At 50.0% G+C, this 25,094-nt stretch overlaps 1 protein-coding gene across 4 annotated transcripts in view; it reads right to left on the reverse strand.

Moving 5' to 3' along the window:
• The window catches only part of LOC111153957 (sortilin related receptor 1), a 160,341-nt gene that overhangs the window by 113,323 nt on the left and 21,924 nt on the right, over positions 1–25,094 (reverse strand). For all 4 annotated transcript variants that reach the window (XM_022513310.1, XM_022513308.1, XM_022513309.1 and 1 more), the window contains exons 2-6: positions 24,769–24,885; positions 18,444–18,569; positions 11,811–11,972; positions 10,143–10,210; positions 4,813–4,993 (exon numbers count right to left, since the gene is read on the reverse strand). In XM_022513310.1, coding sequence (XP_022369018.1) covers positions 4,813–4,993; positions 10,143–10,210; positions 11,811–11,972; positions 18,444–18,569; positions 24,769–24,885 — 654 coding nt within the window. The remainder of the gene's footprint in view (positions 1–4,812; positions 4,994–10,142; positions 10,211–11,810; positions 11,973–18,443; positions 18,570–24,768; positions 24,886–25,094) is intronic.

Below are 25,094 nucleotides of genomic sequence, written 5' to 3' on the forward strand. Positions count from 1 at the left end.
CAACACGACAGCCGGGAGCTCACAAAAGGCTCACTCATAAGCATGAAAGGAAAAGCTGAGGAAGTAGATGCTCCTGAGAGGCATCAATATGCTGTGAAATGTTCTGGGGACTCTACAAGGTCACACACGCAAGAACTGTGAGTACGCTCAGGAGAGAAGCGAAAAGGGCCTAATGGCTCACGGCTGGGTCTGCGGAAGCAGGAACCGAAGGCTAAGGCAGAGCTGTAGGCTGCGCCAAAGGCAGGCCCCCCCACCCAGGCTCCAAGGCCCTCAGCAAAGGCTACCAGATGTATTGATTCAAAGCATTTAAGAAAAATCTCTATTTGATCATTAACTGAGCACGAAACCTAATTATCAAACATTTCATACCATACACAATGAAGAATACAAACTCTACAAAATTAATGCAGGAAACTCAGACAAAACAAACATAGGCAACAGCAGGAAAAGGCAACAAAAACCATTCTGGGAAGGGGCTACTCTGATACGAGCAGTTGCCACATTATATACCATCGAAACTGTCTGATTTTCAAGAAAAGAATGATAAGATCAAGCAAACAGCAAAGTATGTTCCCTATATAGACACAGCTCACACACACACACACACACACACACACACACACAGTCAATAGAAACTGTTTAGAGGAAGGCCCAATATTGGACATACAGATGAAAAATTTAAATCCCCTATCATAAATATGCTTAAAAAATTAGAAGAAACCATGTCACGAGAATTAAAGGAAAATATGAAAACACAGTCTCACCAAAGAGAGAATATCAATAAAGAAACAGAAATTTGTACAGATACAAATTCTTGAGTGGGAAAGGACAATAAGTCACAAGAAAAAAATCACCAGAGGGGTTCAACGAGAGATTTGAAGTGGCAGGAGAGAGAGGCAGTGGACCTGAAGACACATTAATTCTGATGAAACACAGATGTAATCTGAAAATACTATACTAGGAAAGAAAACAGTTATAAAAGGTCACATGGTTTAAGATACTCATTACATAAAATGTCCAGAACAGGCAATTCTAGGAGGCAGAAATAGGTTTGTGGTTGCCAGGAGCTGGGAGGGGAGGGGAACGGAATGGGGGTGTAGGGGCTGGAATTAGATAGGGGTAAGCATAAACAACTTGTGAATAAGCGAACAACCAATGAGCTATATACCTTAAAAGGGTGAATTTTACGGCATAGGAATTATATTTTAATACAGGTGTTATAAAAATTTATATTAAATGTATTGGTATTATAGTTTTATTTATAATTTATTGGGGTTTTATATTTATCTATTGTTATTTATAATGTGTTTGGGTTTTATTATTGCATATAAATTATATGTATTAAGCATCTATTTATACCTAGCTTTATGTTTACATACATTTAAGTGATGTTATGATTAAAAAAATTTGTTGGGACACCTGGGTAGCTCAGTCAGTTAGGCCACTGCCTTCAGCTCAGGTCATGATCCCAGGGTCTTGGGATCGAGTCCCGCATCGGGCTACTTGCTCAGCAGGGAGCCTGCTTCTCTCTCTGCCTCTGCCTGCGTTTGCGCACTCTCTCTCTCTCTCTGAGAAATAAATAAATAAATAAATAAACAAACAAAATCTTTAAAAGAAAAAAAAATTTGTCAATAGCTTGGTTTTGGTCAGCTATCCTAAAAAATCATGCTCCAACTGTGGTCAACTAACGTTTCATAGAGAAGCCCATAATCCTGCAATGATTACTAAATTTTCTTGTTATCTCTACCAACATTAGAGACCTTAAATGAGAATAATGAAGATTAGAAATTGGTTTTCAGGGGCGCCTGGGTGGCTCAGTGGGTTAAAGCCTCTGCCTTCGGCTCAGGTCATGATTCCAGGGTCGGGGGATCGGGCCCCGCATCGGGCTCTCTGCTTAGCAGGGAGCCTGCTTCCCCCTCTCTCTCTCTGCCTGCTTTTCTGCCTACTTGTGATCTCCGTCTATCAAATAAATAAATAAAATCTTTAAAAAAAAAGAAACTGGTTTTCAATAGTGGTTGGTTGGTCAGAATAGCAAAAGTACAAATGAGCTCTCTCAGGAGATCAGTGGCATGCAAGATATTTGAAGTGGCCACTATATCCTAAAGATAATACTCGGGCATGAAGAGCACATAACAATTTAAGGAGGCCTGTAACGTGAACTCTTAGGGGTAATGCCCATGACTTATCAAGCTTTTACACGAGAGGATTCTGGTTGCCTGATGCCAACTCAAAGGGTAACAGCATCTTGCCTCTACAACAGGGTTGGTTGTCTGTGAAGATCCATACAGAAATATTTTAGAGTTTGTGAGCCATCCTGCCTCCATGCAACTATTCAACTCTGCCACTGTGACATGAAAGCAGTGATGGATAACATGCAAGCACATGAGCATAGCTATTTCAATAAAACTTTATTGACAAAAACAAGTGAAAGGCCATAGTCTGCCAATCTCTGCTCTAGAACATTGTGTCTGGATCACCTAGAACAAGAGAGGAGATGCCATCAAGCCCAACATTGGGTCTTTGCTTACTGATACACACTTGTGCAAGAAAGGTGTGGACCTGGCTTTCATGATAAGCTGATGGTGAAGCTACAGACTCACGTCTCTCCAACATTCGGGCAACTACTGCTATCCACCAGAAAGAACCTAACAGCTCTCTATTGCCAAGTTAAGGAATCAATGTTGGTCCAGTCTGCAGAAGTGCCTCATTGCTGCCTTAATGGCCTATCATTCTCATGTAGACTATTAAGACAAGTAAGTGAACTTCATGTCAAAAAACAAGGAATAAAAATCAAACTTGGGTTAAAAAAAATATATATATATATAGATAGATAGATAGATAGATATATCAAAGCGGGAGGAGGGGCACCCAAGCAGTTCAGTCGGTTGAACAACCGACTCCTAATTTCCGCTGGGGTCATATCAGAGTCTTACAGTTAAGTCCCAAATTGGACACTCTACTCCGCATGGATTATGCTTGAGATTTTCTCTCTCCCTCTCTCTCTCTAATAATTAAGTAAAATCTTTAAAAAAAAAAAAAATCAAAGGGGCCTCAGACACAAAGCACATACGAAATAAGAGCCAGGCTAACAGGGCACCGGGGGATCCTGAAGAGTCTGACTCCGGCTCCAGTCCAGAATCCAGATGGCTGTCCCCCCGTGTTCTAAAAAGCTAACTTGCAAAGCACTGTAATCATTCACAGTACTGGAAAAAAAACAAAAAAGTTAATCACCCAAAACCAATTTTCTGTGGTTCTGCAATTAGCTCCTTGACTTTCCTAATTTGGTTTGAATCTGTTTAATAAAGGTCACTCGGAATTCCCCAAACTCAGGCAGCCTGAGTGCTAAGCACACCCCAGATAAGAAGTTACATTTGCAAAAACCTCACGACACTCCCATGGATAGGCACGGATAGGGTTATCCAACTAAGGCCAATATTGTTTATCCTTATGGCTCAGCAGTCTGATGTAATAAAAAGGAAGAAAATAAAAGGGGGGAAAACACTCATTTTACCATGCACTGCTAGTTGGGTCTCTTCCCTCATCAACCCATCCAATCTACAATGATCCTATGAGAACAGAACTATTATTGAAAGCTTCTTCATGGGTTTCTGGCCGCTGTGTGTGCGTGTGCGCACGCATCCGTGTGTGTGTATGTGTGTGTGTGTGTGAGAGAGAGAAAGTGATAGGCAAGGCAAGAAAGGAACGATCCAGCAAGAGAACTAACACAAATAGCCTGACAGAAAAAAAACTACCATAATTACAGTGGCTTTAAAAAACATTTTGCAAAGTATGTAATAGGGAACCCACCCACGTCTTCTCTTCTCTTCTCATCTCAACCTTACTCTCTGCTGTCCTCTCTGGGGAGGTCCTCTCTCTACCCTAGAATCCTACCAAAGGGAGTGGCCTGGTTCTGCCTGACCAACTACCCATCATATATTTTAAGTGAGAATCTGGAGGAAAACATTACACCTGACTTTGGTCCCTAAGGTTAACGGTGATGGAAAGCAAAGTACCTGCCAGTTACCAGAGACCATCTTCAGAGCCTGAGATCAAGGAGGGAATGGCCCCGATCAAGAAAATAAGCTATGGCACTCCAAGAAAGTGGCCCAACTTACTCTCCTCGGGATGGTTTTTCCCTTTACACAGGGCAGTACAGCCATCATTTGCAACTTGAGACAGTCGCAAGGCAAGCCCTGTTAAGTGTAGTTTTAAATGAGCAAACCCCTCCCCCAACCCCGTTCCAACATCTGCTCCATCCAAAACATCAAATCAAGGGGAAGACTTTCCCAAAGGCTGAGAGTTAAGCTACTTACTGACAGCTGGAAGCTTAATCACTGCTTTTCTTAGAGCATTAACTCCCACTAGCCAATGACTACACATTCTATTAGCCATGGAAATTAACATGTGTCCAAAATTCCCAAAGACATTGGCCTAATCTGAAAGGAAATCGGGTGGTGAGATTAAAGCAAATTGCCACGGAGCCCTTGCTCTCCTTTCTTTGCTCTTTTAATTGGGATTTCAAAGAAACACATGTTTGACGAGGATGCTCGGCTACCAGGAAACATCCACGTTCCGAGAGCCCAGAGACATCCCGAATGGTTGTCTGAGCTTCTCCACACCGCTGACCTCCTGGGACCATCCAAGCCCCAAGGGATTGTCCGTCTATGTCCAGTGCCCCTCAGTCAAGCTCCACGGGGCACCCTGATCCCGTCCCTGCACACACACGCTCACCGGTTTGGTCACAGAACGCCAAACCTTGGAAAGGAAACTCAGGGAAACGAGTTTCCACATTCCTCAGCGCCTTCAACTTACCACCACCTTTGTAGCAAACATGTACTTGTCCCGAAGCTGAAAGTCCTTCACTTCCTCCAGGATCACTTCCTGGTTCTCCCGGGACTGGAAAAAGTCCGTACTTCGGAAAACCGTGGAGTAGCCAGAGGGTTCATGCCGTTCCACGTAGATGGTGTTTGGCTTGTCATAGGGATCGATACCCCTGGAGGAAAAGAGAGAAGTCGCTATCATCACCCCGTTTAAGCAACGGGAGACACCACGGTTCTGCCAGGCAGACAGCCAACTGGAACGGGGGGGACACGATGGCGGGATCTACAAATGATACGCTCCCAGCCACAAACAAAGCCCTGTGGTTGCTCCTTGGCTCAGTGGAGAGGCAAAGGGATCGTCCTTAGTCAAGTTTTGATGTTGTTACTGCTCCCTTTGAAGCACCCTGGGTGTCCCTCAAGGCAAGCCTTGGCCAATGCCTGAGATGAGCGAAAAGAAGGAAAAGTAAAAGGCGGGGGTATTTCGGAATCAATAAGCATGGGACTGCTCGAGGCTGCCGGTGAGTTTCTGGCCTCAAGCTGTAAAGCTCAGAGAAGGAAGGAGCATGTTTTCCCAGGCCTCTAGAAGAAACCACATGAGGAACCAGTGAGCCTGACCTTGTTAACGGGCACTGCCCTTTCTGTCTGTCCCTTTCTGATCCGTGCAATCGGGACTCACTCTATCAGTACAGTCATGTTCTGTGAGGCTCCTCTGCAAACTTTCTCACATGTACTGATCTCCCTGATCCCCTTCAGAAATTCAGAGCTCACTGCTCCCCCGCTCCCTGTGCTCCGTCAACAGAGCACCCACCCCGCATGCACTCGGGACCTGCATGTCAAAATCCTACTCTTCCGAGGTCATATTCAAGGCCCCTCTTCCAGGAAGCCCTCCCCCAAAGCTCTCCTCCCTTCTCCCAATACCCACCATGTACCCACGCAGCGTTCAATTTCAACATTATGTGAGTTTCAAACAAAGGTAGAAAGCTGCTTGGGGTGGGTGCATTTTGGAATCACTCTCAAGACTTCATACAATGCTGCTTCTGATTCACAGTGATGCTTCTGATTCACTGTGTACCTTTGTTCACCATAATGTGTCTGAGCCTCCCGGAGAGAGCAGAGATCCCTTCAAAGGCCACGTCTTATATTTCTCTTTGTCCTACAGGGCTCCCAGCTGACCTGAATCTTGTTGCCCTGAATCCGTGGACCACAGTACAAAGACTATTCCAAATGCAAAGCTGTAAGGTTGACTTGATCCAACTCCCTCGAGAAGAGGCTCAGAACTGGGTTCCACCCCAAATAAGGCCCCCAGCAACAGCTGGGAGGAGGACTACTCTGCCTCAGGTTCCCTAATGCTCAACCAGATACCAGGCCAGGCGTACCGCCCAGCACATGGGAAAAATCAGGAGCGCCTCCAAGGGAGGCTACAGGGATGACCCAAGGAATGGCAGGATTCGCTTCTGGGCCTGTCTTTGCACAGGGCCATATGCATGATGGCTCTCAGGGTAAGGAAGGCTCAGATATAAAATTTCTGTAAAGATACACTGTCAAGAGCACAGGAAGGGAGGGAGGGTGGGAAGGAGAAAAGAGGGGAGGAAGGAAAGGAGGAAAGAAGGAAGGGGGAGACACAAAATAGAAAACCAAAAGAGATGATTTTGGCCCCACAATCTGGAGTCTTAGCAGGGCACTAGAGAAGCCAGTGGCCTTGGTCCTAGTGCAGGAGAGAAGCGCTCGTCATCAGACTCCCCGTGTGCGTATGTGTGGGGGTGGTGGCATGTTCTCTTCTTTTCCACAATTAGAAGTACTGATTAAAGTACTTCCTCTACCCTAGAGGATATGCAAATTAAAACAAAGCTGCTGGGTATTTTTAAAAAGGCAGAGAGAAAGGGACCTTCGCTCAGATAATTTTGAGACTGAGCTCACCTCTGCTCTTCCTTTCCTAAACAAAACCGGTATCTAGAGATAGAAAGAGCTGTGACTTTCCTCCCAATTCTATTCTGTGATCGCTAGGTGGGCCTCCCCTTTCTGAGAGCCCCTCCACCTCCGAGCTCTGCTACTCCGCCGTCAATAGCCTTCCATGATTTTCTCTTCTCTATGCCCTCATTTGAAAATTCCAAGCCTTGCTCCATCTCTAAGCACAGTCCCCCGTCCTCACCTGGCCTCAGCTACAATCCTTCAGTGATGCATGCTCCCCAGGGCATCCCTGAGTCCCTCCCCCACAGCCCTTCCATGGTCCCGTCTTGCCGATCTCCAGCTCCGGATTCCATAGATCACTGGTTTTCTGGACTCCTGCTGCCCCAAGGCTGCCACGCATTATTGAATAAATGTATGCCATTATTCTCAGAGAGGTTAGATTTCACTCTCACTTATTACAGGAACTCCTAGGGGAAAAATCCTCCAAATGGCCTGAAATGCCCTGACACCAGACACATAATTATCTAAATTCAGCAAAGCCAGCCCTCTCCCCTAAGATATCTGTATATGTGCACGGAAGGAAAAGGTACAACATTCAAATTCCCAAGCGTGATGTTCCTTTACTCAGTCATCCTGCTGGATGACTGTGTACCCTCTTAATATATGGTATATAAACAGAGAAAGGGCAATTTGTCCCCTTAAAACATAAATAAAGCAAAAGGAAGTTCTACATACTCCTCGGGTAGAGGTTATACTTGGATAAGACTGTGGTCATAATTTCACTAAGACACCACAACCTCTGCCCAAGTTAAAAAAAGAAAAAAAAAAAAAAGAATCAGAAACAGCTGCCCTCTTTGAAAAGGAAATCCAATGGAGCCTCAAGATACTCAGCTCTAAGACCCCTCCTTGTGCTCCCTCCATCTCTACTGTCCTCATTTACCAAGGAAGCAACACCAACTCAAAGACATTCCTCTGCAAACAGCTACAAGAAGCACAGGCAGTATGTACTACTGCACTTAACGAGCACTAAAAACTATACGGAAAACTCGAAACACAAACTTAGAATTATAAATGAATATACACATGGGATATCTCAGTCACAGAGGCCTAACCTCAAATAGAAAAGAGTTCCTGGAAATCAATAAAAAGACTCACCATTCAATTTTTTTTTTTTTAAAGATTTTATTTATTTATTTGTCAGAGAGAGAGAGGGAGAGAGAGCGAGCACAGGCAGACAGAATGGCAGGCAGAGGCAGAGGGAGAAGCAGGCTCCCCGGTGAGCAAGGAGCCCGATGTGGGACTCGATCCCAGGACGCTGGGATCATGACCCGAGCCGAAGGCAGCTGCTTAACCAACTGAGCCACCCAGGCGTCCCAAGACTCACCATTCAATAAAAAAAGGGTCAAGGGTATGAAAAGATGTGTCATAAAAATAGAAATAAAAATGATGCTTAAGCAGTTAAAAGATGTTCAAACTCATTCATAATAAGAAAAACTCAAACTAAGACTATACTGAGATACTCTGTCTTACCTGACGCATTGGCTGTGGAGAGAAGCACAGTTCTATGTTACTGAGATGAGAGCAGATTTTGACAGTCTCCACAGATTTGGCAATCTCTACCAAAGTTACAATTTCAGTGCTTTATTCAGTGCCAAACTGACCAAAGCCCCTGCTTTGGTGGAGCTTTCATTCTACCAAAGAGAGAAAGACAAATAATAAGCCTAATAATCCCATATTAGAATGTGGTAAGTGTTATGTAAAAAAAGAACAGATCACGGCACAGTAAATGACAGGGGAGTAGTTGCAATTTTAACAGGATCCTTAGGACAAGCCTCATTTAGTAAGTGTTATTGGAGCAGACTTGAATGAGGTAAGGGAGTAAGCAATAAGTGTATCTTGAAGAAGAACAGTCTAGGCAGGGAAAAAAGCAAGGGCAAAGGCCCAGTGGTAGGAACGTGCTTGGCACTGATCTGAGAGAAGTGATGGTGCATATTAAAGCGTTCAAAGCGGAGAGAGGAACAACATGATCTGACCTGTTTTTACAAAGATCAACCTGGCCATGTACTGAGAATAAACTGCAGAAGGACAGAAGTAATGGAAAGACCAGGTGGACAACTAACGAGTGACACCAGTGGCTTGGAGTAAAGTCATGGCAGAGGAGTAGATCCTGGATATTAACCGAAGGTAGAGACAAAGGATTTCCTGATAGGTAGAAGGCGAAGCAGGAAACAAACATGAAATTCAGTGACAACTCCAAGTTCTTGGCCTGAGCAACGAGAAACTGAAATGGGTAAGGTTCCAGGGGGAGCTGACTGGGAGCAGTGAAGGTCAAGGGTCAATGTGGGAGGAATCATGTTTGCTGAGTGGGAAGGGGTGGAGTGACCCAGTGACCCAGCAGGTCTGCTCCTGAGTATCTGTCCTGCCTGTTCGTCTGCACGTGTCCAAGAGCACCTGCATCCTGTAACAGTGAAAGGCCAGAAGCAAGGATGACTAACACCAACCGTACGTCTTCAAGGCCAGCCCTACTGACTTCTCTCTCCTTCTCAGAACCCCAACAGGGGCTCCCCGCTGCTTTTGGAATTCAGTTCAGATTCCTTTACCAAGCACTGTGGTTTTGGATACCAGTGTCCCTTCCCATACGTCACCCAACACACTGTCCAGAAGTTAGACTCCCTGTTCCCCCACCCAAGCGCCACAGGGACCTGTCTCTGCCTTTGGCCACTCTGTTTCTGTCTGGCATCCCTACCCCGCACACCTGCAGGCCCCTGTGACCTCCGTCCTCTTGCACATGTCTTGGCTCCTAAGCAACCTCCTCCATGGACTGTCTGGGACCGTCCCGTCTGGAAAGACTACGCTCCCCCCTCCGGCTTCTCCCGCTTACGTCTGTGACTTCTACGCTCTTCCAGGATGTGTGTTATGTGCACGAAATGCCTTTTCTTACCGCGTCAGCTACGGTCTCCTTAATAACTATATCCATAAATTATTCAACTTCTTCTACCCTAAAGCATCTAGCATGTTTTATATTCAGCAGATATCCAAAGAAAATACGTTATGAATGAACAAGTGAATAAATGTTATATAGAGAAAAATCCCACTTCTGTTATCATGCTCGAAGAGTGAAGGTCTTTAGAAATTCTAATCCACGCAAGTGCCCCAAGACTCCCCTCGGTTCCCCGACGGATTAAAAAATGCAAAAGCTCCATTACTTCTCTCACAAATAACCTTCCTTTCTCATCCCCCACTGCCCCGTGCAGTGAGTGTGTTGTACTCGAAGCTCTAATTCCCAGGTCTAAAATGTGCCTTTCCGAACCACCTGCTCCACATTTCAGGTGAGGGCAGGTCTGTCCTCCAGGAAGGAACTAGAACTGGAGAAAGGTGATTACATAATTCAAACTTCTTAGATGGATGACTTACCAAGAAAAGGACTTCACGTGTTCCTGAATCAGGATCCAGGTCTGGCCAAAATCATCTGACTTCCATAGCTGCAAAGACCAAAAGGACAAGAAGGGATCAAGATGCAGGGATGCCTGAGTGGCTCCCTTGTCTGACTTTAGCTCACGTCATGATCCTGGGTCTTGGGTTCGAGTCCCACATCAGGCTCCCTGCTAAACAGGGAGCCTGCTTCTCTCTCTGCCAGCCATTCCCCCACTTGTGCGTGCTCGCCCTTGTGCTCTCTCTCTCTCTGACAAATAAATAAATAAAATCTTTAAAAAAAAAAAAAAGAAGAAGAAGAAGAAGAAAAAGAAGCAAGAGGCAGGCATAACCTGAACAGCATGGCCATCAGGCCCCACCATAAGTAACACACAGTCTGGGAAGGCCGGCCGGGAGATCAGCAAGGCCAGCTTGGTTACTCCAAATCCGAAGAGTGGGGGGTTGGGGGCAGGCAAGAGCTGTACCTTTCTGTTCCTCTCTAGAGTTACTAAGGCCTTAAAAACAGCTGTAAGGAAAAATGAGTGGGGACTGTCTTCCATTTACGGATCATCTGAAATTACAGTTTACTCGACACCAGCCATGAGGGGTAGTAAAAACAAAAGGATTACACTCTGTACTTTCCTGCTTTTCCCTAAAAACTCGTAATGTCCCACAGTGATTAAAGGTGAACAGAGGGGACCCTGGCTAAGTGCAAAGGCAAAGAGCACCAAGGGGAACCACTTGAGTACAAACGACACGGCCGAGAGTGATGAACTTGCTGGTTTGGCCAAAGCCCCTGAACTCCCAAACACAGCACCTGAGCGTTCCTCCAGCCCTAGCGACCACATAGGAAGAAGGAGAAGACTAAAAATAATGTTAATCCACCTACACAGTAAACTGACCCAGCCTGTACTTAGATTACTCCCTAAGGCAAGGGAAGGTAAACAGATCATGTTTTGGTTAAACAACCTGCGAAGAAAAAGAACCGTTCCAAGGTTCCTCAGACCCAAGCCGTTCAAAACTCATCATGAATCCAATCCTACAGGGTCTGCCGGTTTCATGGGATTATACCAGACCAATAGCCCCGATTTGGCAAGTATCAACCTTGAGATATAAACCCTACTTGGGCTTTCTCCCCATCTCACTCTCCTTCAAATCCAAATTAAAAGAGAAAAATACATATATTTGTATTACAGGTGCGTGCGCACACACGCACACATACACACGTAGGGAAAAAATTAAAGTTAATGGTAATTTCAAATAAATGGTACAAAAGCAGTGAGTTTAAGGTGGGGGATGGGAAAAGTAGAACAGAAATTCAAGAAGAGGTCCCAGCAGAGCCCAGACTCTAGGCTTCCTTAGCTGGCTCTCGCGGATTAATTTCCAGAGCTTCGAGGTAGCCCCACACTCACAAAGGTGCATCGATACCGAGAAGGGTATGATGTTTGGCTACAAGGGCCTGCGGAGCACCGGGCATTGCCCCCAGGGAGCTGGGAGGCAGACAGAGAGGGCCAGGGAGAGACACTTCCCTCAGGCTTGGGAAGTCAACTAGCGCAAAGGTTAGCTTGGCAGAGGAAGAGGGAGGGTGCGGGGGGAGTTCACCCAGAGGACACACAACCCACAGGGGCAGGAACAGAAAACCAGAGAAGCAGGGTTCCAGAGCTCTCTTACCTGCTTGTTGGGGTGAGACCTGTCAAAGCCCAGGAGAAGGTTGGAGGCCTTGCTGTGCAGGAGGAGATCGGCTGCCCGGAACGGGATGGAAAAGCCATGGATAGTGTTGCAGAAGTCAAACGTGATCCAGAGGTACTGGGCGTAAGCATCTGCAAAGATGTACTGCAAGAGAAAAAAGGCGAGCTCAGAGCGGGGCTCCGCCAGGGCCGCCCAACACCCCGTCCCCAGCGGTGTGTGCAGGGTCGGGGGCCTGCAGGGGCCCCCACTTGGCCTCCTCCGCATCTGCCGGCCGGGAGGAGATGCTGGCACATACCCAGCAAGGCTCAGGGAAGGAAAGGGTGCAGGAGAGGCTCCCCTGTCACCAGCTCAGCAAGCTAGTCAAGCCTATTTTTTCCTTGAACTGAGCTGGCCATTCCCACCCTCCGGCAGGTCACTGAGGCACCATCGGAGGGCAGCGGGGACCCAGAAAGCCTGCTCTTCAGAGTGGCTGCACACAGATAACCCTGCTTCTCTCCCTCCATTCTCTGAGCAGCTACGGAAGTCCCTATAATCACAGCCTAGATGGATTAGGGTGTGGATGGACTCCTAGATGGATTAGGAGGATTAGCTCCTTCTTCTGGCCACCAGGCCAGGGGACAGGGCAGCTCCAAGGACCAAGCTGCAGGAGGGACTGGCCGCCTCACTTGGGGGCATGGCAGGAAAAGCTCTGGTGAGCAGGGCCTTCACCTGACTTAGCCCTGCCCAGGTGAGCGGCTCTGAACAAGTAGGACCGCACAGTGACTGCCAGCCTAGAGGGTCCTCCAGGAGAAAGGACCACGGCAATTCAACCTCACAAACGTACGTGGGCTATCCCCCGTGGACTGGATGCTGCGGGCGCCACAGTGAACACCCAGAATCCTTGCAGTCTCGCATGCGAGAAGACAGACGTGACCGTGGGTGACTTGTAACTCAGGGGGAAATGAGATTCTGCGAGGAACCACAGACAGAGTCCCATGAGAGCACACGGTCCAGAGGAGTCCCAGTTTGGGAGCTCAGAAGGGACTCAGGGAAGATCTGGCCCTTGGAGGGCAGGCAAGACTTCCAGAGGGATAGAATATCCGAGTCGAGGGCAGTATGAGTTCGGGAACACAGGGGACAAAGGTAGAGCATGGACTTGAGGACGGCCAGGAGGGCCTGCGGGAAATGTCTACAGAGCACAGAGGGCGGCAGGCCTGGAACGCACAAGAGAGGTGGGAAGGGCAGCCCCTGTTTCTGGAAGGGCGAGGGCAGCTCAGTGGCTCAGCGTGGCCAGAGCAAGGGGGACCCAGCTCCCAGCACCCACCAGTCCCTGAAATTCCAGAAGTCAACAATCCAAAGGAACCCGTACCAGCACACTTCCCCTCACTAACTGCAGCTGACCCAGATCAATCTTCTGCTCAGAATCCTTTTGGCACGAGCAGTGAAGGCATGTCTTAATACTCGTGCAGGTCTGCACGCTGTGTTCACGTTCTCGCTCCTCCGCCCTTGGCTTTTCCCTCCCCGATTCCCAGGAGCGCATTCTACATGTTCTTTCTCTCGTGTTCCTTCCACGGTCTCTAAGGCCGAACTCCAAACTCCGTCAGAGCCTCATTAAATCTAACCGTAAAGGCGAGCGAATGTTTTGAAAGCATAAACAACCACAAGCAAATGCAATGTTGTAAAAACAATTATGATCCTTAAAGGACCATCATCATTTCTGGCATAAGAGGCATTCCCTAGAAATGCCGGAGCCCCTTTTCCTGCTCCGAAACCATCTCTGTTACTAGGGAATGGAGTGCTCTCAGTTTAGAAAGATTTCTCCAGAAACCTATTCCATCGTTTCCAGGGGTTTCACATTTGAAGATATAAAAATCATGAAGCTGGTTATCAAACGTATTATCTGTCATTCACGATGACAGCTCAATGTGTCCAGAACAGGGGCGCCTGGCTGGATCAGGCGGTGAAGCCTACAACTCTTGATCTTGGGTTGCGAGTTCGAGCCCGACGTTGGGCATAGAGTTTATCAGAAAAGGGAATGTGTCACGAGCACGTACTGTGTGCTGGGCACTGAGCAGACAAGCTGTGCCAGCCTCAGCTCATGCTCCTCCTAGGCTCATCCCATCCTTCTGGTACTCACAGCCAGGTCCTCCTTTGGGTACAATCTTATCCTCCTTCACTAACCAGGATGCTGGAGTACAGAGAGGTTAACCGGCCAAGGTGAGCCAGGAAGCAGCATCTACAGGGGTGTCTGGCAGGTTCGGAGCCCATCCCTTCACTGCTCACCCAATCTTTCCTCCTCTCCTCCAACAAAGAGGCAGAACTTGCAGAATTTCATGCCTCGGTGTCACCCTGTGCCCCAGGGCTCATCCACGCGCCTCCCTCTCTCAGTCAGCTCCCCGGTCTTGTAGAGGGAGCTCCCTTCCCTGGCCTTGGGCAACGCCATCTCATGTCAAGCCTCCGAGCCCCGCACCTGATGGGCCCGTCCTTGACTCTCCTCTGGCTCCTTCTTCCTCCATCTCCACTCCCCACCCTCGCATAACCTCACCGCTCTTCCATCCTCTGCTGCAAACCTGCTCCATTGTCCACAGGCCCCATGCAGCTTCAACTACCACCGCCGAGATCAGGCATGTTGGGACTTTTAATCTACAGTCTGATCCTGACTTTGGACCTGACCCTCCTCAGCATCTCCCCTCTGATGCACTGAAGAGACTCACTACATCCACAACGGAGACCTCTGATGCCATCCCGCCATGCCCCAAGCTCTCCACACGCTACACCTGCTTCCGGCCTGAGTCCTCATGATGAGAGCTGGGATTTCACTCCATTGCCTGGCCTCGGCCCCATGCCCCATCAGCTACCCACCCAGTTATGTTTTCCTCTTCATATCTCTGCTCTCCTTTGCATCCCCAGTGCTACCCATGTTGTGAACTCCCTGCTAGAGCCCGTGAGCAAACTGGGGCCAGGCGCTGGGCTTTTTAGGCCCCCTTGTGCCATCCCAGGCTTGGCAGGGTGTGAACTGCTCAAGAGGGTGATAGGAACTTTGGCTGAGGAACCGGGCAGCATCATGTCTATATTACCATGACCCCCTCATGACTTCCTGACCCCTCTCTTATCTTTCCCCTTTCTGATCCATCCTGCCTCTTGCCAGAACACACGTTTCCCTAAAAGACTCTATGTACAATGAGTCCCCTATTCAAAGATCCTTCCATGGCTCCCCACAGTCTTCGAGGAAAAAAGCGAACTCGTCCATCTTCAGCTGGGGGCCTGCCTCGTATCTCAAAGAGCCCCAGAGCCAACCCTCCATGCCTGAGAAGTGAGTCTCCCTCCTGCCTGTACAGAAGCCACCGACACCTTGACATTGCCCATGGCCTCCTCCCCATCAAGGACTCCCACCAACTCTGCTCAGCTACTGGAATCACACCCGTCCTTGAAGCTCCATTTCCAATCCCAAGTACCCCGTGAAGCCTTTACTCCTCTGACCTGACCTCACTCAATCCCCAGCCACCACCACCCCCCCGCTGCCGTGACTTCCCACCATCATGGAGGCATGCTATGATGTAACTGTGCCACATGAGCACAGGACGGGAGGTACAGTGTGTCCCACTCTGCCTTGAGGTCCCCAGACTGCCTGCCGTCCAGTCTCCCCGAGGCCAGCCCCAAAGATGTGCCAGCAGAGCCAACCTACTGACCTACCGGGTGCTTCCTAGACTGTGTGAGGTCAGAAATACCCTCAGACACACCCACCTCTCCCACCCTGTTTGCAATCACGCAATGTTCAGCTTTGGGCTTAAAACGATGTTTCCTCTGAAAACACAAATACCTCTAGAAGCATAACATAAGCTACAGAACACACCTCCATGTTCGTATAAGTGATTCTCTCCAGGTCTCAGTGGGGGAACCAGGAGCATGATGACATGGGAAGAGGAGGCAATGAAGGAATGTATCTCCAGGAGATGAGAATGAAGGGAAAGACAGAGAGGACTACCTCTCAAGGTTGGGAAGCCTAGCAGCACACTCTGGGGCTTTCTGGAAGGAGCCCCAGACGTACTGCTTGGCTGACCTCAGGTGCGCCATGGGGCCAGCAGCACTGCCAGGGGGCCCAGGCTGCACACTGCTTCAGGGAGGTGGCACGCAAGGCTGAGAAGAAGGAAGTGGGGCTGCTGGCAGGTGCAAAAATAGACCCAAACCCTCACATGACCCCACAGTCACTCCATTTCCATCACAAAGCAAAACCACTAGAGCAGAGCTTGCTTGCCTAACCAGCCCTTCCCTTCCCCTTCCACAGGCATACCCCCTCAGGGTTCCACGGGGCCCTCAGGTGACATCCTCGCCTATCCAGGCTGCTGACCACAGTCATTTCAACCATTTCAAACCCTGCTTCCTGACCACACCCTCAGGTCCTCACACAGAGGATGTGCCTGGGCCCAGCGGGCCTGGTGGTATCGACAGCGAGGCACCTAGCCTGTGTGATTTTTCTCAGGAAGTGGCAGGTCTCGTGAGGCAATGCGCCTTCCAAGGCAAAAGTAACAGAAGTAACCGGCACAGTGAGAGTCACAGCTTCCTTCCTGAGAAGTTGGGGAGGGGTAACGACTTTCTTTGGAGAACTAGAAACTCAGCAGAGAAGGCTGCCTCTCTAACCCCACTCCGTCTGCTCCAGGCCTGTGCCCCACCTGTCGCTAGGTTTTCCAAGAAGGTGGCTCCTCTTTCATCTCCCCATGGGCTCCAAAGTAGGTCCATCTCTCCAAGGAGAAGGCCAAGACGCCCCACCTCCCACATTGGGAGGGCCCAGGCTGAAGGCATGCCCTGGCCTTCCCACACCCCAAACTCCTTGACAACCACCCCTGGTGTTCTCTTCTTGCGTGCCCCAGTGCCCTTGCTCCTTCTCCACACCTAATGCTCCAAAAGCCCCTCTCCACCCTGCACAAACCCGCTCTGCAAGCCCAGAACATCGTCCTTCCTGTCTTCTGACTACTCAGACATGGATGTGGGCCCAGCAGCTGCTCACCACACCCCATGACAAGCAGGAAGGAAGTCAGAACCTGATTGCAGACATCTGTGCCCTTGTGGTAGGAGGTGAAGCGGGGGAGCAGAGGGAGCTGAAAAAGAAGATTCCAAGGGGACCACAGAGTGGTCCCAAGGCCACAACTGCAATACGAGTTAGCTCTGGGACAGCGTGTAAAGAGAAGGATAGTAATAGCCGACAGGTACATCCTGGCCAGGTGAGTCATCCGAGTGTTATCTGCTGCTTGCAAGGCAGGAGGCATACAGAGCTCTCCAGGGGAGAGGGGGCACAGCCAGCAACCCGGGCCCTGGGGCAGGGAGCCTCACCTCTTGGAAGCCAAGAGCAAACCGGACAGCAGGGTTCACCTAGCTCTGGGAGCGCGAGGTCCCAGGCCTGCCCGACCAAATGCGGCGGGAGAAGCCAGTGCAGATGGCTGGCAGTCTTGTCCCCAGAGCCAAATCCCTCCAATACCTCTTCCTTGCTTTTCATTGTGGAGTGAGTTAGGGGAGTGAGGGCGGGGAGCTGTTCCTAACTGCTGCTCTGCTCTGAGATCATCACGCAGGGCTAATATTAACCAGCACATACCAGTAGTAATTATTCTAGTTTTAAAAAAAAAATTATTTCTATACCTGTTAGTAAATAGCTGCTTCCTTGAAACCCGAGAGAGGCCCCTCCTAAGCACCAGCGGCCTGGTCCCTTCCCCAGGGCCTGTCCACCATCCAGCAACTAAAAGGTTAATGTCCGGCCAGGCAGGGTTGCCTTCAGGACCCAGCTCCCTGTGGACGGGCTCTGTTCCAATCGGCCGGGGCCATTCCAGCGGCTAAAGATTTTGAATACAGGCAACCCGAGAAGCTAGTGGTTGGGGGGCCACCTGGCTGGAAGACCCTGAGGGTCTTGCTCCTTTCTGGATGAGCAAAGAGCAGCAGCTTCCCTTCCCTCGAAGCTTTCTGATCGTCCTTAGCAGCAGTCATCCTGCCTCTGGACACGAGCGAGGGCTCCCCAGAGCAAGGAAGAAAGCGGTCAAGTAACAACTGCTCAAGCCACAGAGACCTAACCTCGCAGGCTGCCTCATTCCTGCCCTCTCGCCTCCACCTCCCCTCCATCTCTCTGGGGGCCCAGGGCCATCTCAAATCATTGCCTCCTCCACAACCAACTGCCCGGGTTCTACGGCAGAAACAGAGCCCCGGGCCAGCCAGCTGGGAAAACAAACGCAGACACAGCAGTATCTGCCCCCTTGCCTCGGTGTTTGTTCTTAGACCGGTACAGGTTGGAGGGAGGGGGACGTGCGCAGGCGTGAACACCCACACATGCGCTGGTGATGCCCCGAAACCAAGCATTCAGCAAGCACCCTGGAAGACGTGCAGCACACGGGTGGTGAAAGTCCCGGAAAACCCATGTAACACTTTTGCCGTCCATGAGACGGGCAGCTCATCGGTTGGCAGATTTTCTTTCTTCGCGTTAGCCTGACGCTGTTTGTCCAGAAATCGTGCCTGGCCAGTACCCGGCCTGCCTGATCACACACGAGATGACGACAAGGAGCTCCTTCTCCCAGCCCCGCCCCGCACCCTGAGCACGGCGGTCATCCCCCAATTCAGCCCCATGAAGTTCCGACCGGCGGGACGGCGCCCCCTTACGCGCTTGTTGTCCGCAGGGCTGTGGTAGAACTGGGCGATCACTGCCTCACTGCTGTTTCCCACGCCGAAGCTCAGTTTCTCGGAAATTCTCTTGAACGATTTCCCATAGTCGTAAGACACGTACACCTGAGTCAGGGAGGAGAGGACAAAGAAGAGCTGATGAGAAATGTGGCCGAGAGACCTCTCCCTCCGCCCGCACCTGCCAACGTCCCACCCTGGATCCCGAACGGCATTCCCGGCAGGTCCCTGGTGTCAGGATGCGACAGATGTGAAGAGATGACGCGCCCAGGAGAAGCGGGGCACCCCTCCACCCGCCACCCCAAGAGTGTGGGAACAGGAAGCCCGGGGAGCACCGCATCCCCTTACTGCCCAGGGGACACAGGCTCCTTTCTGAGGCCAAGACGCGTTCCTGCAGAGACTGCTGGGGGGGACCCATGGATGGAAGCAATGATGACCTCCTCCCCATGGCTGGGTTAAGTGTTGAGCAAATTACATCCAGAGGCAGACAGAATGTGGTTGTCCAAGGGGGAGGGATGGGGAACTTGTTTTGCCATCTGTTGAGATGTCCCCAAAAAGTAATATAATTCTTCAACCCTCTGCTGGGGAGGTCTGTTCCTACAACACTGCAGAGGATAAAAAAGGAAACCCTCCCAGGCCTCCACAGAGAAGCCCAAGAGACAAGAAAGAAGTACTGAGTGATTCACTACGCACGGAGGTTGAATATACAGGTTCGAGACACCCCCGCCCCCCGCCCCAGCACTCAGGCTCGCTGATGCTGCCACCCAGGGTGGCGGGGAATGGCCATGGGAGCCCGGCACACGCCAGCACGACGACTTCTCCCCTGCTTCTGGGGCTCTGGCTACCCCGTAACCACGGTGGTAAAACCCAAGAGGAACCGTCATTCACGGAGTGCTTCCTAGGGACCTGACACCGTACCACCCTCTCCATGTGGAAGAGCTCAGGGCGCTCTCCCGACAGCCCGGCGTGGCAAAACCAGTTATTAAAATCACTTACACATAAGGCGGCAGGGGCTGAGGGGATTAGCTGCTTGCCAAAGAAACAGAGAAGGGAAGGAGAGGCGTGGAAATGTGATCCAGGCTGCCTGCCTCCAAAGCCATCACACCTCAGGCAAGGGATGGTGGGATAGAAGCCACCAGGTGTTTCGCACCTAGACTGACTACCTAGGCGACGTGAAATTAACATAATCAGGGGATTAAAAACAAGGCTGACAGTCGAAGCCTTAGTTAGGACTGTGGTAAGTTCGAAAGGAAAATGACAGGTGAATCCCAACAAGAACAGGAACGGCTGGGCTCAACGGCTGGGAAAAGTACTGCCACCAGGGCCCACTGATGCCACAGCAAACACATCCAAAGGGTCTGTCGCGAGCAGGAGGCTGTGCTAAGTGCCAGATAGGCAAAGACGTGGCCTTCATACTCGTTGTAAATGTGCAAATGTTGGTAAGCAATAACCCTTATAAAGAATGAACTCACACGGCAGGTACAGAGGGAAGCGGGAACGCACACGGGGCGTTAATATTTATTAGATGTAAAGGTTAGAAGAGCACAGATAGAGCCTCTGCCAGTATCTGGGCCACAGTGACAGAAACCTCATTATGAACGTCATGCTTACAACACAGCGTGTGTCCCCAACTGCCAAGCACGCAGGGAGGGGCTGGCATCAAAGGAGCTTTAAAAGGCAGCAGGCTGAGAAGCTCACAGATGATCTCAGTGGGTAAAAAAACAAAGTGATACCTCCTCACTTCCAGTCTCCTGGCCCAGAACGGACACGGAGGGGCCCTGTTAGGTTCAGATGTCACATGTAGGGAACAGACGGCTCCTCAAATAGGGAACTCGGCCCCCTCCAGCTCCAACATTCCCCAAATTGATACTCCACTGTGAGTTACCTCCTCAGAAGCACAGAGGTGATAATAAGTCGTATTAGGGTATCACTTTTCAGTATATATTACCGCTCTTCATCTTTAAAAACTCTGTCTCCCTTGGTGTACCTAGAACATCACACGTCCTCAGTAAAGATTTCTGGAATTACATGTGATTCGAAACCACAGAGTGAGGTCAATGAATGTGTCCCACAGATGTATAAAAGAGAGTGACACAAATAAACCAGTGAGTGAGTGAATGAGGGATTATTTCCATTTAAAGGATGACTGGGGCGCCTGGGTGGCTCAGTGAGTTAAGCCTCTGCCTTCGGCTCAGGTCATGATCTCTGGGTCCTGGGATCGAGCCCCACGTCGGGCTCTCTGCTCAGCAGGGAGCCTGCTTCACCCCCCCCACCCTGCCTCTCTGCCTACTTGTGATCTCTGTCTGTCAAATAAATAAATAAAACCTTTAAATAAATAAATAAATAAATAATGACAAAAACCAAGACTCAGAGAAGTTAATGACCAGCCCAGGGTCCTACAGCTAGGAAGTGACAAAACGTAATGGGTTCCCTCCAGTCGCAGGTCCAGTTATCTGTCCACTCTTGCAAGTTATCCCCCCCAGGAGAATGCTGTCTGCTACAGACATGCATTGCTCTGTTAAAGGGGGTGATCGTACACTGGGGCTCCAGGCTGGGCAGTGGAAGGAGTGGGGGACAGACAGGGTAAAACACCAACTTGAACAAAACACAGATTCCGGGGCGCCTGGGTGGCTCAGTTGTTAGGCGTTTGCCTTCGGCTCCAGTCATGATCTCAGGGTCCTGGGATCGAGTCCCGCATCAGGCTCCTGCTCAGTGGGGAGCCTGCCTCATCCTCTGCCTCCCCCTGCCTGTGTGCATTCTCTCTCTCTCCATCCCTCTCAAATAAATAAACAAAATCTTTTAAAAAAGCAAAACAAAACAAAACAAAAAGCTATTCTTTAACATGCACCTGTAAACAATCTACATCTCTTTATGACTTCTAATGAATAGAAGTTAAGAGTAAGTATGTCAGGGCCCATCCTACACCTCGAGACTCTTGTAAATGACTCATCAACCTGCCTTCTCTTCTCCAGGTCAAACCATCCTAATAAATTCTTTTCCCTTTAAAACAGCGTAATAATGAGAAGGAAGAGGAGCAAGGAGGGGAAGAGGCAGCAGGGACAGCGGAGGCAGGGAGGAAGGAAAGAAGGGCTGAAATGCACAGAAAGCAGCTCCTTCGTACCAGTGCTTCTCAAATGGTATTACGCCTACACGTCACCCGGCACAACATAGATCACAATGCAGACTCTGGCCCGGGAAGTCTGGAGCAGCACCTGAGATTCTGCCTGTCTAATCAGCTCCCAGAAAAACACCCGCCGCTGCTGATCCACAGACCACACTTTGGAGAGCAAGGTTTTACAAGCACTATCTCACCAACAAATGAGAAGACCAACAGCAGGTTAATGACCCGGCTCAAGGTCCGACTGCTAACGAACGGCAGAGCCCGGATTCAACCCCAGCCGTTCTGACTGCAGAGCCAGAGCTCAGTGAGACAGCAGCTCCACAGGCTCCCAAGGTCTGCCCTTTTAGCAAGCTAGCCAGTCCTGGCCCTGCTCCCCGGTCCATCCTGGGGGGGCACCCATCATAATGTCACAGCAGTCTGGGTGCAAAGGCAGTGGAGTCCTACCACTCCTGAAACCTTCCCTGGCCGACTCAGACCTTCCAGGGGACACAATCTCTAGAGAGCTCCTTGGCCAATGAAGCTGCACCTTTGCAAAACAGGTCAGGAGAGGGCAGAAACAGAGACGTGGGAAGGCTCCAGATAACCAATACCTATGTATCCTTCCATCGGCCAGACTTCTCAGGGAAAAAGATGGCCTTCCTTTTGGAATGCAGCTGCCACCCTTCATGGAATCACACTTGCTACGAGTTCATCAGGACAGTTTGTTTTTTGTTTTTGTTTTTTTCCTGCTGAAAAGCAAACCCTCCGGGATTCCAGCTTCCAGATCTGTCCCTTTTTAATGTACTGAATATGCATGACTTGGCCATTCTCCAACACTCACACAGCTCCTCACTGACACTGGTCCCTTCCCTCCTGGACTGCTGATGGGGCCTTCTTACGAGCCGTGCTCCCGGTCTTCTCTCAAGAGAGTCGGGATTGCTACGACGCCCGCACCACCAGCTCTGGCCTCTGAGTCATAATTTCTTTCTATGTTAACTTTTTGCATCAGAACATCTCCATTTCAGCTGCCAAGTCTTTAATACAGCCTATGTATGGACAGCAGAGAAATCTCTGCCACTCCCATTTATTATCTCCAAGCACGGCGTTTCCCTTCCATGCAATCTTATCGTGTATTTCATTACGGGATGGTGTACTGCATCCAATGTTCAGTGGCTTCTCAGTAGGATACGCCCAAGTATTCAGACAGAATGAGAATGGGGTTTGGGCAGACTGGCCACATGTGGGGAAACCAATGGTACAGGTTCACCCTGGCCTGAGGAGGCTCCCAGGATGCAGGGCTCCAAGGGCTGAAACCCAGAGGAGGGGGTTCCTGCTGGCAACACGACACCCTCACACAGCAAGCCCATGGTCAGGTCTCCAGAGCCACCACCCTCCTCCCACAGACAGGCTGCGTGACCTCGAGCAGGCCACTCAATGTCTCCAGGCTCCTGTTTGTCCAGCAAAACCATAAAACAACACTTAAGGTCTTTTACCTATCTCATTTATATATATATATATACATATAGATATGTATATATATTTACATATTTATATATTTACATGTATATAAATATATACACATATTTTACCTAGACAAAGAATTTTTTTAAACATATAAAAAGCCAAAGGCAGTCTTCTCGACAGCATGGGGCCTGCAGCTGTTTCCTGCTCTCAGAAGGGTACCCATGAAGGGGCGCGCAGGCCAGGACCGTGCTGAATCTACACGCAGGTGCCCACGGGCCTCACGGGACCACAGCACCCACACACTGCCATCTGCGCTCACAAACCCTGGCCACATCTATAAACAGGCCAAGCCACTGCCCCAAGGAGTCCAGCCCTGCTCCAGAACACGACATCCAAACTGGCCGTCACTGACTGTGGCTCCCACCCGCCCCTGCTCAGCGGCCGCATGGGACAAAGGTCTGCATCAGAGCTCTTCCACCGCCCTCTCTGTCCGTGGCTGTCTCCACGGAACCTGCTAGAAAGCGGCCCCCAGTGCTACCTCTGGGTGTCTCCCTTGGAGCACATGCAAGCCACCCAGCAGGGACACAGACAGGGCTCTCACAGAGACCAGGTCTCTACTCCAGAATCTCGAGGGTGTCCTTCGGGCTGATGTGACAGCGCTAGCAAATTCACTAGGAGGCTCCCTCTGGCCAGGGAGCAGAGTGAACAAAGCTCCCCACTGTGTTTCTTTGTCCACAGGCTTCACCTGCTGCCACGTCGGTCCCTGACCCCAGGCAGGGCTGCCCCTCTTCCCACAAGGGGACATCTGGAGACTGGGACCCAAGGACCAGCTCTGGCCCTCAGGGGGATGGAACTTGGCCCATCCAGTACTTGTACCAACAATGCATAAGCTGCCAACCTGTAAGACTCAGCAGTTTTCACGTAAAAACCCAGGCCTCTGAGTTCCTCTCGGAAATCAGATCTGGCAATACTAGGCCCTTCACGGCAACCAGAGCCGAGACTGATGACAGCAGCCCCACACGAGCACCAAATCCCTTCTACCTCCTAGCCTCTCTTAGACACAGCAACCAAGGATCAATCGCCACATTCAAATTAACAAGCAGGGGAATGCTTCTTGAACCTGGCACGTCTACCAAAGTGGGAAAACGACACATTGTCCCAGAAGACCACACACTTCAAGAGAAATGGGAGAGACCATTCTCCTCCCCGGAAGAAAGAGTGTAGGGAACAGGGAGGGAGGCTTCTCCTCCACTACCCACCTGGTCTCTCAGGGGCCTTTCAGTCTGTGACCCTTGGTCTCTCGTCTTCAAAGCACCTAAACTCAAACGCTATAGAAGCCAACCGTGAAAACTGAGAGTAGGAGCGCAGGGCGTCAAGAACCCACCCGACTGGAAGGGGTCCCATCAGGCTCTGTGGCGGATGGACAACTCTGCCCAGAACGTGCTTCTGGCACTATCTGGAGCAGACCCAACCACCCAGATCAAACCTTATCACTTCACAAAAGTAACCACATGTTGCATGGATCTCATTGCAAAACAGCCCACGCCTCCCTCTGTTCGGCAGACAAGGGGTATTTATTGTTTTCCAGATTCTCTTCCATGTTGTAAAATGTATCCCATCCATTCAGTCTCCAATCAACCACTTTTTGTTTTTGTTTTTTGCTGGCACGATAACCCCACCAGATTCCAAGAGGGCAGGTTGGTGGCCTCCACGAGGAGTGCCCAGACCATAACCAATACTTACATCACTGCTCCTGGGCCTTGCCAGTGCCAGGCTGTCCCGGGCCAAGGCCACGATCACGTTGCTCTTCTCCCCGGCCCAATGCACCACCATCTGATTGTGGGAATCATTCAGACTAACCTGAAAGAGATCAAACCGACACAGGAATTAGGACCCAGGATGAGTGAGGGCAATGATATTCTAAAGCAAGACTCTCTCTCCTCCTGATCAAAACTCTTCAAAGTGTAGGGATAGAGGGCACATACCTCAATATTATCAAAGCCGTCTATGAAAAACCCACCGCAAATATCATTCTCAATGGAGAAAAACTGAAAGCTTTTCCGCTAAGG

The sequence above is a fragment of the Enhydra lutris genome, unplaced genomic scaffold (genome assembly GCF_002288905.1).
Source record: "Enhydra lutris kenyoni isolate GAN:26980312 unplaced genomic scaffold, ASM228890v2 scaffoldscaffold34, whole genome shotgun sequence".
NCBI lineage: Eukaryota > Metazoa > Chordata > Mammalia > Carnivora > Mustelidae > Enhydra > Enhydra lutris.